Genomic DNA, 14615 nt, shown 5'->3' with positions numbered 1-14615 from the left:
GGACCCCAACATCTCCAGTCTGAGCAGCTCTGACTGCTCTTGCCGCCTCCCACGTACGCCTGCTCTGGGGTGGCCGACGCCCAGCGCCGCGCCCCTTGCTGGTTCCACGGGCCCACGTGTCACCGATCGTGGTGAGGACAGACAGCCCGGCTCTCACCACTTACCAGGAAGAACATGCGCTGCTGGAGCCCCTTCCCGGAGAGCTTGCTGAGGCTGCCCAGGCGGATGAACTCCTGCAGAGAAAACACACCCACGAGTTGGCTCGGAGCCTGCAGACCCGTGTCCGTGCAGATTCAACAGCCATGTGAGACGCTTCCACCTACTGCGGTCCCTTTCACGCTAAAAATCGTTGCGATCACAGCCCGTTTACTGAATGCCCAGCTGTGCTGCCTCTCAGCACCTTCCCTTCCCAGCAACCTGCAAGGCCGAGGCTAACTTTGGTTCCAGTACCAGATGGGAAGCCGGCGGTCAGAGGTCTACGGGCAGCTTCATACTGGAACCTGTCACCGTGCACTTCACCCCCAGGCCCTGTGGGCTTCCACTGCAAGGGGGTGACCGAGGACCCAGGAGGGACGCAACGGGGCAACAGGGGACCAAGGATGAGAGGTATGCCATAGGCGAGAACTTTGAGTAGAGGGATCATCATCACGATTTAAACGCTGGTTATCAAAAACTAGTAACTGTGTTCTAGAATTAAAGAGCCACAAGCAAGGAAGAACAAAGATCCTGCAAGCTGCAACTAAGACTTGGCTTGACTAAATAAATCAGTAAAAATTAAAAAATATTAAAAATAAAATTTTTATTTTTTAAAAATAAATGTATTTTTATTGGAGTTTAATTACTTTACATTATTGTAAAAAACAAAATAAAATTTTTTGAAGTATTAAAAACAAGCCCCCTGCCCCAAGCTCCTATGAAATAGGAGAAAAAGAAAAGGCCCTTAATATCCTTAAGCTCAATTGGCTTCCTTCTGGAACAAAATTCACAATGTCCAGGCCTCTGAGTTTTAACCAAATGAACCCCCACTGCGCTCCTGGAAGGACTCTTTGGGCACACAATGCCTAGGACAGAAAACACACCCCAGACCCTGGCTCAGGCCAGACTGTGCTGGGGTCCTTTGCCTCGGAAGAACTCCTGCTTCCAGGACGTGACACCCCCATCTCAGCCTGACCCCAGCAAGAGGGTGGCAGGATTATGGCCGAAAGCATAGGAATTAGACTGCAGGGAGCATGAATATCAGATGCTCACTTACATATCCCAATTTTTCAAATTCCACATGTAGACAAACCTCCTGGAGCCGTCTTTCTACTCATCAGGTTATTTAGATAATTTAAAAAAGATAATCAACTAGCCTCGGTGTGTGGAACAGCCCACCTTAGAATGTGGCCCTCTGAGGGCCTCAGATCCCTCTTTCCCATTTCTGTCAGGGTTGACTTGAAACACTGAGGGGTCGTGAAGCTGGTTGATCCACAGAAGTACATACAGATAAGGCTGGTCCTGTAGTGTGTACCCAGCACCCCAGTTCTGACTTCAGCTTCATCAATAATGATTTCTTGGCACAGGGTGTGTTCCTGACATGTGCTGGCTGCTTATATTAGGTTCATGCACAAGCCTGTAAATTCGTCCCCATTTTTCAGATAAGGAAACTGAGGAGCAAAATGAGTAAGGAACTTGCTCACACCTGGTCAGTGGGTGACTAGAGCCCGCATCTGGTGAAACAAGTCTGTGTCCTATACAATGCTGTAGTGTGAAAGGGAACACGAGAGCCGCTCCGTCGTGTCCGACTCTTTGCAACCCCAGGAACCATACAGCCCATGGAATTCTCCAGGCCAAAGTACTGGAGTGGGTAGCCTTTCCCTTCCCCAGGGGATCTTCCCAACCCAAGGATCGAATCCAGGTCTCCCGCACTGCGGGCGGATTCTTTACCAGCTGAGCCCCCTGGGAAGCCGGCTGTGCTGTGTACATTATACTAAGTGTAGTCTCTTCAAATGAGTATAGGTGGGAGAAGAGGAAGGTAACATATTTACTATGTTAGTTTTGCAGATTAAGTCTCATTTGATCCATATAACCTTCTTGGACCTTTGCATAGGAATCAAACGTTTTTCTATCATAAGCATGATCCTATGCTAGTTTTAGAAATCAATCCAGCTGTTGGGTTTGTGGCCAATTACCTGTGTCCAGTATTTCTGGGTTACTGTGATGAATTTCTGCACTCCACGGTGCCAACTGGTTGGCCCTGAGGAAATTTACTTTAAGGGGAAAATGATAAGTCATGTTCAGTCACGATTGATATTCCTCTCAGCTGGCCAATTAATTAATACCTGCTCTGACCCTGGCCGTAGAGTTAAATGTTCTTCTGGGCTCACTCAGACTCAATCAGAGTGATGAGCTATGTCTCAATCAAAAACTTAACCTCTCGTCTACCAAAAGGAAAACTCCTGCAACTGTGGGCTGGATCCATATGATTAACACCAGGCTGTGGTCATTTGGAGAAAGAAATGGCACCCTACTCCAGTATTCTTGCTTGGAGAATCCCATGCAGGGGAGCCTGGCAGGCTACAGTCCACAGGGTCACAAAGAGTCGGACTGAGTAACTAATATACACACAACCTATGACAGAGAAAGTATGGTCCCCATGTTACAGAATGAAAGGAACATTCCAGCAGGTGAGACAGTCCAGTTCTGGTGGAGCCAGAAACTGAACCCAGGGCCACCTACTCCAATCCACTGCTATTTTCACAGCACCGTGGAAACTATTTCTCAAAATAAGAAGTTCCTTACAGATGCTCTGTTTGCCATGTAGCATATAATATGTTAAGTATTTTATAACATCCGAAGTTAAGAGAAAATTATACCAATTCCGCAAGGCTTTAAAGGCTTCTGCATGGATGGGTGAACACGGGTTGTGATGTGCTGAGTCCTGGCAGAATTTTCTCACCAGTAGAGCTGAAGTTAAGTCCCAGCTTTAATTTCCAGCCGACAGTTACCACATAACTCTTCTGACAATGTTTTATAGCTGATACTCTGCTCAGCTTTGTAATTAGGCTTCCCAACAGAAAGACCCAATACCCAAAAGGATGAGAGATATTTGTCTGAAGTTTAAGGCAGGTATGACAGATCAAAGAAGCTAAAATAAAATGCCCTTCTGAATCTGGGTTAGGTGTAGTTTGAGACAGGAGAGCTGGTAGAGAAAGTTCCCATATAGAAATCTGATGAGATGGAGCAAGTATTTTTAATTCCTGGTCAATGACTGTTTCCTAGGAAGAGAGTTGGAAAAAGGCAGGCTACCTGTATGTTTAAATGCCCATTGGCCTGGAGGGAGCATGCTTGATACTGCGGTCCTTTACTGTGAATGACCTACCTGTCATGCGCATGGAGAAAGTGGAGAGTTAAGTCACTCAGTTGTGTCTGACTCCTTGTGACTCCATGGACGGTATCCTCCGTCCACGAAGTTCTCCAAGAATACTGGAGTGGGTTGTTATTCCCTTCTCCAGGGGATCTTCCTGATCCAGGAATTGAACCTGGGTCTCCTGCATTGCAGGCGGATTCTTTACTGTCTGAGCCACCATGGGAAGCCCCATGGGGAAGTAAAGGTTAAATAGCATAAGTGAAATGTGTCTCTCCCGGAACTGTGTTCTGGCTACAGTTTTAATTTCTAACTTTCCCACTTACATGGAATTATAGCACACTTTTGTGCACTAACTTCTCTGCTTCCTATTGCCCCTTCACCCAATTATTATTATTTTTATTTGGCCACACCACAAGGCATGTGGGATCCCTCCCCAACGCGGGCTGTAGTCCATGGGGTTGCAAAGAGTCAGACACAACTGAGCGACTGAACTGAACTGACTTAGCACACACAAGTCTTTCTGGCTCCACCTCCAGAGCATACAGAGAGAACTTACCCTTCCTGGGATCACAAGATTGTCAACGCCAATCAAATCTTTCTTGAGTTCATGCAGCTTCTGGAAATTCTCCATCTTGATCATCGTACCGTGAAGCTGGGCCACCATTTCCGTGATCTCTGCCAAAGCAGCTGGGGAGGGAAACAGACACAAAAACTGCAGCAGTCACAGCAGACAAGGGTCATTCCCCTTACAGCTTGAAGCTTAATTCTCCAGGGTAATATCCTCTGATAGCTGAACTATGTTAGAACCCTTCCTCCTAGGGAAGACACCGCTATTTCTGAGTGATAATAAAAACTGCGTGATTTACTTTATGTATCGATTTGCTTGCTTTGTTACCCGCAAACCATCTTGAAAATGTCAGTGCCCCCTTCAGAGCTCGGTGGTGGACAGCTGTGCTTCAGTTAGCATTACTTGTTGGCATAAAGGGGCAGCAGCGAGGGGATAAGAGTGCCTGGAATTTTGCCCCCAGGGCAGAGAATTTTCTCCCCTCCCTGTTAGCTGGAAAGAGCAGAACGAGCAAAGAGGCCACAGAAAAATCCCGGGCGAAGGAGAGAGCTTTCTGGCAGAGGGTCCAGCTGACAGTGCAACACTTTTGGGCAACAAACATTCCAGCGTGTCCTGGTTTTTCCTTCTGCACCCATTTATAGTGTTCACCACGATGGCTGCCGAGAAAAACTGCAACTAACTTTTCCAATATTGGGTGCATCTCCCCTACACTGATGGGCATTCAGGGTTGAGGCCTCGAGGGTCAGGCATAGACTTGAGCCTTCGAGGAGGAGGAGGATTCTGCCAGGGAAAGGACCAGGAGGTGGTGGTGGGGAGTCCAAGCGGAAGGAACAGAATATGCCAAGGCGTGAGGCTGCATGGTTTGCTTTAAAGGCCGCTGTCTAAAGCAAGTCAAAACCACGTCTTGAGCCATTTCTGTTCCCGTTGCATGAATTACCAGTGTCTTCACTGGTGATGGTATTGCTGGTTTAGTCACTAAGTCATGTCCAACTCTTGCAGCCCCATGGACTGTAGCCCGCCAGGCTCCTCTCTCTGTCCATGGGATTCTCCAGGCCAACAATACTGGAGTGGGTTGCCATTTCCTTCTCCGGGGGATCTTCCTGACCCAGGGATTGAACCCAGGTCTCCTGCACTTTACCAACTGAGCTACCAGGGAACAATGTCTTTATTACTCTACGAAATCTTCCCTTGGGTTGCCTTTCTAAAAACTAAGATTAAATTTACATACTTTAGGCAAGAGACACATATCGTGACATACTGACGGGTGTGCAAAGTCTCGTAATCTGTCAAGAACCACCTGGAGAGAGTGCACTGTGTACAGACTGGTGCAGAGTGTCCTGTCCCCCAGGGGCTACAAGTTCAGGCCAGGGAGCGCAGATGGTAACAGACAACAAACAACACGGGAAGAGGATGTGTTCACAAAGACGAAGCGTGGCACAGTGGGGAAAGCATGGTCTAGAGTGGCAACTCCCATCGTTGGCCAGCTAAGCAACACTCACAAATCCTAGCCCCTCTGAAGCCCATTTTCTTATCTATAAAATAGGATAACAACCCTTCTCTCATGGGGTTGTTAAGGAAGTAAAGGTGTTAATGTGAGAAAGATACCTGGCAGAGTACCTGGCCCAGGTGCTGAGCGAGGGACAGTGAGTAATATCATCATTAGCTGGTAGGGAAGGATGGTCAAGAATGTGAGTTCTGGGTTTAGGTTACCAGTCATTTACTTTGCAGCTGTGTGACTCTGGGAAGGTTCCTTAACCTCTCTGGTTTCAGCGGTCCCCATATGTAAAATGAGCTCACCATTATATTGTAGGCATTTCTCCAAGACTTGAGAGCTGATACACCTGAAATGCTCAGTGTGGTGACCTCACGAATGCCCCGCAGCAATGAGCGGTAGTGTTTATTACCAGCCATTTCCAGTGGCCCATCCAAGCAGAAAGTGATGAGCTTCTACCATGTAGGTGAATGAAGTTTTTGGAAGGGACGGACTCTTAAGTGGAGCTTCTCCAGGGTTCTTTGCACTAACCACCCAGGATAGAGGAGAAAATGCAGGCAAGAGGATGGAGAAGAGAAGCGAATCATTATTGCCTTCCTGACAGGACAGACCAACAGGGACAGAAAATACAGGTCCAGGTCCTAGAAAGAGTCTGCCCGGCTTGGGACACAATCCCAGAGAACTGGCCCACCCCCTTCCCCAACACACCCACCCACTCACCTCGGCAGTCCCTGAAGTCGCTGTGGCTGGGCGGGTAGTGTTTGCACAATCGCTCCAGGACCTGCTTGTAGTGCATGAGCCGGTGCAGCGGGCGCAGGAGGAAGGTGTTGAGCGGCAGGTAGCACACCTTCTGCAGCTCGAAGTCTCGGCACAAGCTCTCCAGCCGCCGGGAGCCCCGGATGCCGGTCTCCAGCGCCTCCAGCGCCTCGCTGTGCTTCCACAAGTGAGCAGCCAGTTGCTGGTGGGGAAGACATGGGAGGGGGCGGGGCCGGGAGGGGGCAGGGCCAGGGAGAGGAGCGGAGTCTGGCTCAGCCACGTGGTCCACCCAGTCTGACCCACCCAAGGCATCACCTTTGCTTTCATTATCTCATCCCACTTGTTTAATTCCATGCTTTTACTATTTCACTATTTAAGTTCTCAAGATGAAATAAAAAAGCTCTATAAAAGCACAGACCAGTTTAAAATACGCAGGGATCATAAAATATTTGAGATGTATATGGAACACTAGAGATGTAAGTGTCCTTTTAAAACAAGACTGGTGAAACTCAGGGGAAATAAATGAATGGGAGTGCCTGAGAGCTGATTCCAGTCTCTCTCCCACTATAAAATTCCCCTGCAGCGTTCCCGCACCTACTGCAAAGGTCCAGAACAAAGTCTGCTCTACCATCCTTAACGACTGTTGCTGAATATCGTTTTCCTTTAAGGGGCCGTGGTGGAGACAGCTGCAGGGTAAGAAGTCTGATAGAGCATTCCAGAAGGGATTAATTCCTCATGGCAGCTATTGTCTTCTCCCTCATTCCCAGGAGCTGGCTCACTATCTGTGTGCTGATTCCCAGAACATCTGGATTCCCAATCCTGGCATCTCCATTCCCACAGCCCACAAAGAGCTGAAAATCCAGGAGTCCAGACATTAACCCCCCCCACGGCCCCCACCTTACTGCAACTGAGGCTGCCCCCCGATCCTCTCACCCAGGATGGGTGCTGCCACCTGTTACTCAAGACAGAAAAACTGGGAGAAGATTCCAGATGCCCTCAGGTTTTGAGTCCTTCGCCAAGACCTACCAGTTCTACCTCCTGCAAACAGCAAGCCTGTTCCTGGCTTCGCCGGGTGGTCACTCCCTTGTTCTGACCACTGCCAGGGTGTCTCCATTGGGGTCTCTGCCTCACTTCTGCCCCCTGACTTTCGAGTGGCTCCAAAAGGAGCATCCACCAGTGCAATCGAGCACTTCACCTCCTGCTTGGGATACCCCAAGAACTCCCACCATCTCAGGACAATCTCTAGAGCTCAGCAGGGCGCGTGGGGCCCTGATCAGTGATCTCTCCTGTCCCTCCATTGTGGCTTCTTGCTACTCACTCCAGGCACCTACTGAATAGCCTGTCCTTGAATGTGCCGGGCTCTGGCCCCCAGAGCCATGGCACAGGGCACTCTGCTCCTAAGGACCCCTTCAGGCTCAGCTCTGAGTCTTTCCCTGCTCTCCCTGCCGAGTTAGTGACTCCTCCTCCTCCTGGACTTCCTGTCCCCCGTAGCCATTATCACGTGGTCTCCCTGTTGAGTTTATTTGGTGATTTTAAAAATATAAATATACAGATTCACGCGTGCTGTGCTGAGTTGCTTCAGTCATGTTCGACTCTCTTCGATCCCATGGACTGTAGCCCGCCAGGCTCCTCCACCCGTGGGATTCTCCAGGCAAGAATATTACAGTGAGTTGCCATTTCCTCCTCCAGGGGATCTTCCCAACCCAGGGATCAAACCTGCATCTCCTGCATTGCAGGGGGATTCTTCACCGCTGAGCCACCAGGGAAGCCCCGTATAGATTCACAGTAAGTTGCAAAGGCAAGTGCAGGGGGTCTTACGCATCCTTCCCCCGGCCTCCCCTCCTGCTCACATCTTGTCTAATTACAGCATGGAGCCCAGCCAGGATGCTGACACTGGGACAGTCCAGCGTTCATTCAACCAGTTATACACACCCTCAACTTGTGTGTGTGTATACCACGGTATGTGTACACGGGTGTGCGTGCATGTAGCTCTATGCTTTTTTTGAGAGTGTCCATCCTGTTACTACATACACACAGCCGGCACCGCCAGGAGGCCTGCTGCCTGCCTGCAGTAATGAGCAGGCGAACCACTGCAGGCATCCTGCTCAGGCAGGGGTCTTGCAAGGCCCTGAGCGCCTGGAGAGGTGGGTGCAAGGTCCTTGGAGCACAGAGTAGAATATGAAGGATGGGGTGGGGTGGGTGGAGGGGTGAGGGATCTGGCAAAACTGTCCAGGGAAGGCTTTAAGAGTCTGGACTGTATTCTCTAAACCACAGAGAAACAAGGCGGGTTTGGAGCCTCATCAGGGTGGCCATGATGTAAATGGTGGCTGGAGAGGATAAGAGGTAGCTGGTGAGTCATGAGGAAGAGAACGGAGAGCCAGAGGGAGGGAAGCGCTAGGAAATGAACAAGGAGAAGGGGGAGGAGGTGCCCGGGCCTGGGGGGTAAGGTCACAGCCTAGACGACAGGGGAAGCGTCAAGGTGCAAGGCGAGGGCCTCCTCTGTGTGTGTGGCTGATGCTGCCAGGAGAACATTTCAGCTCGGGTGAGAGATCACCACCTGGGTGCCTGAGTTTAGGCAGGATTGGAGCCCTGGCTGTCTCGCTCATCCTGTGTGGAGGGTCTGGGGACAAAAGCCAGTCATGTCCCCAGCCCTGCTGAACATCTGCGCGTGTGCAGGTGGATGCCCGGGTAGGGGGATGGGCAGGAAAGACTGCAAGCTGGGGCCTGTGTGAAGCACTGCGGACAGAAGCGCCAATGTTGGCACTTCTCTGGAAACTTCAGCTGCTCCCCTCCACGCTTTATAAAAACTCCCTATAACCGACAATAACAGCCACAATAAAAAATAAAAATAAAAGAAAAACCAATTTCTCTAAAACGCTGCCAGAGTCTAAGCCTCCCATCTATTTTTATTTTGTTTGCACAGAGTTCCGCGCCATAAATGCTTGTGGCGTTGGCACAGTAATTAAAATGCCAGCATGGCCAAGGAAGCCGACTAAATGCAAACATGCCAGCTCACTAGACAGAGGGGGAAGAATTGCCCTGGGCGGAAATCAGGTCTATTTTTAGGAGGTTTTAGGTGCTCGGTGACCGGAGAGGAGTGTGGATGTCTAGTCTAAGCAAGGGCACCCTTCCGTGCGAGGGTCGAAAGGGGAACTGGTAAACAGGGAGAACTCCGGGGCTATCCCAAGGGGCTGGGACACTTTCAAACTTCAACAATAACTGTAACTCTACAAGTGCTTTAGACCTTGTAGGCTCTCAGCTAGTGTGGATGGATGGTATATATAGACAGATGGAAGAATGGTTGGATGGACTGAAATGGTGACGGGACAAGCAACCTGCCTTCTTCAGGGGGTAAAGAATTCGCCTGCAATGCACGAGACGCAGGTTTGATCCTTCGGTTGGGAAGAACCCTTGGAGAAAGAAATGGCAACCCATTCCAGTATTCTTGCCTGGGAAATCCCATGGACAGAGGTTGCAGAGTCAGACATGACTTAAGAGATTAAACAACAAGCTTAGTTATTAGTTAAGGTTGTTAGGCTTCAGAGGCTAAGCTACAGGAAGATTGCTTTAAAATGTTAACTACAAATGTATTCAGGCTTCCCTGGCGGCTCAGACAGTAAAGCCACCTGTAATGCAGGACACCCAGGTTTGATCCCTGGGTTGGGAAGATCGCCTGGAGAAGGGAATGAATGTTGTTGTTCAGTCACTCAGTCGTGTCTGACCCATGGATGCAGTCTTTGTGATCCCATGGACTGCCGCACTCCAGGCTTCCCTGTCCTTCTCTATCTACTGGAGTTTGCTCAAACTCATGTCCATTGAGTCGGTGATGCCATTCAACCATCTCATCCTCTGTCTCCCCATCTCCTCTTGCCCTCAATCTTTCCCAGCATCACAGTCTTTCCCAGTGAGTCAGCTCTTCGCATCAAGTAGTCAACTTCAGCATCAGTTCTTCCAATGCATATTCAGGATTGATTTGGCTACCTACCCCAGTATTCTTGCCTGGGGAATTCCATGGACAGAGGACCCTGGCGGGCTACAGTCCACGGGGTTGCAGAGTCAGACACAACTGAGTGACTCACACACACAGATGTATTCATATTTGAAAGCTAAACTGTGTGAGTTAAAACATTCCATTTTTAAAGGAATTACTAATGGATTTGAACGAAAGGCAAAAATGAAATTTCAGACCTAAGAGGTGGGAAGATTTCAAACAAGAGGCAGACTACTGGTTCACTCTGTCCTGACATTTTGGGAGACTTTCATTCTTTGGTGTCAGTTAGATATCACTTAATGCTCAAAAATATATTTACCTTATAAACGGACTGAAAGTCACAGAATTGCCTGGAATTCCTACATAGCTCTGAATCCAATGTTTCTGTCGAAGAAGCCAAAACAACTGACTACCAGTGAAATGCTCAGTCAACCAATGTTTTGTCTACACAGCTTTTTTCAAATGACTCATAGAGAATACCTGTTGTTCTGGTTACCACACAGAGCGTTGGAAAAGTATTGAACTGGATTTTCTTTTATGCTGCCAAATAAAACTTTCCAGAGGAGGCAGTAGTTCCTCCAAGGCTATGATATATGCAGATTCGAATTCCAGGTTGGGATCACAATCCGAGTTTTCTTCCCAGGGGAGCCCCGCCCCCACCTCCCCTCCCCCACCAGCAGCTTACCTTCATCCCCTGAATGTTCTTCAGCATCACATCTCCGATTCTTTGGTAATCTCCTCTGATGTGGGCATTCGAGCGGCCTTCCCTGGGAGCAAAGGGTTGGAAACCAAAGCGTTAGCAGTGCAAAGATGACCAGATCAACGTGCCAGCCCCAGATGACAAACTGTCAGCCTTCACGTCTTCCAATCCGCTAACCTGTCTGTACTTTCTCTGTGTATCACAGGACATCAGTGCTAGAAGGAGATTTCAAAATGACCCCGGTCCTTCTGCAGACAAAGAAGTCCACTTGTGCTCTGAAAGTGGCAGGGACGGGTCACATCCTGCTCACTTTAATTTGATCTCATTTTACATTTCTTTTTCCATCCGTGCTTGGCTGATTTTCTCAGCGTTAGAACAACGAGGAGATGACTTGCAGGAACAAGCTCATGAAACTGATTCTTTCTCACAGACAGGGACTAACAGACACTTGTAAGGAGCCAGGCTTAGCCTCAAAAATCAAGGTTTCTGCTCCCAGGAGTCCTTACCTGAAGCAGACAAAGGGCTGTGTGAAAAGCCCTTGGCAAGGGAAAAATATCAATGAGGGAGTGCAGGAGACCCCCTTACAGAGGTGGGTATGTGAAGAACGACCCAGAAGAGGGCAGGATGGGGTCCCAGGTATTGAGATGGGTCAGGGGTCCCCTGGACATGCTGGGTGGTGGAAGACAAAGACATGGGTGTTTTGAATGGAGCATCTGGGTATATATTAATTTCTCTTTGGCTCTAGGCTGCATCCAATATTGATAATCTAGGGGCTTAAACAGCAGTGAGTAAAGGAATATTATTAATAATAATGGCAGCTTCGGTTACTGAGCACTGACCACACAGTGCTGAGCACATTACAGGTACTGACTAGTCACTGAATCCTCTTGGCAGCCTTGTGACCAGGTACCACCATCACCCCCTTTAAACAGCTAAATACTGAGGCGCAAAGAAACGAAGCAACGTGTCTAATGTCAGTGATCACAAGGCTGGAGCTTGGACCCGAGGCCAGGAACCCAGCCTATACACTTCTAGCTACCATACCTGTGCATATCTGCCAATTAAGCTGCTGAATCTCCCAGAGAAAATTAAAACATGATTTTTCAACAACGAACCTGGCTAATATCTTCAACTGTTCAGGATAGCCAGAAGCCAATTTAAGGAAAAGGGACAAACTAAAAATGAAAAAAAGGTAAAAATCTGGGCAGGGAGGTGAGACGTGCTCAGGGTGGAGTAAATATCTGCAACCCCGAGTGTGGAGGACAGTAACTTACACCCACAGGCGCTGCTGCCTAAGCCTCCAGCACCGGGAGGGATGACACCCCTCCTCTTGGCATTCAGAGCTTTCCAGAACTGCCGGCTCAGCCTCTCACACAGCAAGGCTCTCAGGATGGGGAGAGGAGGGCAGGGAGGAAGGGACTGAATGAGGCTTTCCAGGTGGTGCTAGTGGTAAAGAACCCACCTGCCAATGCCCGAGACGTAGGAGATGTGGGTTTGATCCCTGGGCTGGGAAGACCCCCTGGAGGAGGGCATGGCAACCCACTCCAGTATTCCTGCTTGGAGCATCCAATGGACAGAGGAGCCTGGTGGGCTGCAGTCCATGGGGTCACAAAGAGTCGGACTCGACTGAAGGGACTTAGCACTGAAGCCGGTAGAAGCGTCGGAGCAGACAAACAGGAAGCCTGGCTCCTCTCCTAGCTCCCCTCTGCCCACACCAAGCAGTGACAACACCCACGTACTCCACCGTTTATAACTGGGCATAGACTGCGAGTTACATCACAGGAGAGACAAGCAGCCAGACCCATCAGGGCATTAAAGCTATAAAATAAAAGGAGCAAGGGTACTCACGATGTTCCCAGCCCCTGCCAGGGTCTTCTTCGGCTGTCTTTCTCTTTCTTAATTAATATTTATTGGAATATAGTTGCTTTACAATGCTGTGTTAGTTTCTACTGTACACCAAAGTAAATCAGTTACACGTATAAACATATCTCCCCCCCTTTTTTTTGGACTTCCTTCCCATTTAGGTCACCACAAAGCACTGACCAGAGTTCCCTGTGCTGTGGTAGGTTCTTGCTGCTGCTAAGTCACTTCAGTCGTGTCCGACTCTGTGCGATCCCATAGACGGCAGCCCACCAGGTTCCCCCATTCCTGGGATTCTCCAGGCAAGAACACTGGAGTGGGTTGCCATTTCCTTCTCCAATGCATGAAAGTGAAAAGTGAAAGTGAAGTCGCTCAGTCGTGTCCGACCCTCAGCGACCCCATGGACTGCAGCCTTCCAGGCTCCTCCGTCCATGGGATTTTCCAGGCAAGAGTACTGGAGTGGGGTGCCATGGCCTTCTCCTGCAGTAGGTTCTTAGTGGTTACCTATTTTATACAGAGTAGTGGGTATATGTGAGTCCCAGTTTCCCAATTCATCCCACCCCCTCTCTCTCTGCGCTCTGGTGTCCATACACTTGTTCTCTGCGTCTGCGTCCCTTTCTGCTTTACCAATAAGTTCCTCTGTATCGTTTTTCTAGAAGGGCTGTCCTCTCGTTAACCTATTCCATTCTTTTCCACCCCGATGCAGAATTCCTCAATCCTCCTGCTTCCTCTTAGCTGCCAAAACAAACAAGCTGGCCGATGGCCTCAATTACTCTGCACTTCTCTTCTGATTAAAGTATGGCTTCTCTTCTCGCCACTGCCTGAAATGGTCCTGTGCAACACTGCCGCTGACCTCCGAGCTACCTAATCCACCAAGGGAGGTACCGTCACTCCTGCTCCTGGTCACCCACTCGCGGCTGGCTGGTCCCCAACGCCCTGGCCCTGCTCTCTGGTTTCTCTCCAGGTGAAATCTTCAGTCCTGTTTGCCAAGCCCTCCTCTCCAGGCCATTCCTAATCTGTTTCCGTGTTTTGAGAACCCATCCCTGGCTATCTTCTCTCTCTTCATTTCTACCTCTCCCTAAGCAAGCCTTTCTAGTCTCCATGGTTTCAACTCATGATGCCACATCTATGACCTCAATGGGCTATGTAGTTACTGACCCAGGCCCTGAGTTTTATGACTTTCAGAGGTTGCAGCCCGAGTGACCTCAAGGTGGTGGATATGAAGATGCCATAGTGTATGTGGTGGCTTAGTCTCTCAGTTGTGTCCGACTCTTGCGACCCCATGGACTGTAGCCCGCCAGACTCCTCTGTCCACGGGCATTCTCCAGGCAAGACTATTGGAGCGGGTTGCCATTTCCTCCTCCAGGGGATCTTCCCGACCCAGGAATTGAACCCACAAATCTGCACTGCAGGCAGATTCTTTACCAACTAAGCTTCAAGGGAAGCCACCTCACAAGAATCTCAAACTCAAGAGATTCTGCACAGAGGTATTTATCTTGCTGCCAAAATCCAATCTCCTTCCTCCATTTCATTCCTTAATGAAGCAACTGTCCTGCCTCAGCCTCATACCAGGAGCCTCAGTTATCCACACCCAGTCTCTCTCCCCCCATCCACTGGGTCATTCTCCCCCAAAGCAGCCTCGTGGAGAATGCTCCAGCGTCTGACTTAGACTAGACTCCCCTGGTGGTTCAGATGGTAAATAATCTGCCTGCTAATGCAGGAGACCCAGGTTCGATCCTGGACAAGGAAGATCCCTTGGAGAAGAGAACGGCTACCCACTCCAATATTCTTGCTTGTTGAAACCCATGGACAGAGGAGCCTGGCCATGGAGTTGTTGGACACGACCGAGCAGCTAACACTTTCCCTTTCTCCTCCTGAGACAGCATTCAGCTCTCTGCTCAT

The 14615-nt window shown here is 49.5% G+C and overlaps 1 protein-coding gene across 1 annotated transcript in view; it reads right to left on the bottom strand.

Annotated features, from left to right (window-relative positions):
• The window catches only part of FARP1 (FERM, ARH/RhoGEF and pleckstrin domain protein 1), a 304106-nt gene that overhangs the window by 8145 nt on the left and 281346 nt on the right, over nucleotides 1-14615 (bottom strand). The window contains exons 17-20 of the mRNA XM_040267369.1: nucleotides 10839-10920; nucleotides 6127-6364; nucleotides 3906-4036; nucleotides 165-233 (exon numbers count right to left, since the gene is read on the bottom strand). Of these exons, the coding sequence (XP_040123303.1) occupies nucleotides 165-233; nucleotides 3906-4036; nucleotides 6127-6364; nucleotides 10839-10920 (520 nt within the window). The remainder of the gene's footprint in view (nucleotides 1-164; nucleotides 234-3905; nucleotides 4037-6126; nucleotides 6365-10838; nucleotides 10921-14615) is intronic.

The sequence above is a fragment of the Oryx dammah genome, unplaced genomic scaffold, assembly GCF_014754425.2.
Source record: "Oryx dammah isolate SB20612 unplaced genomic scaffold, SCBI_Odam_1.1 HiC_scaffold_24, whole genome shotgun sequence".
Taxonomy (NCBI): Eukaryota; Metazoa; Chordata; class Mammalia; order Artiodactyla; family Bovidae; genus Oryx; species Oryx dammah.
The sequence above is the reverse complement of the archived record's forward strand: the minus strand, read 5'-3'. Positions and strand labels throughout refer to the sequence as shown.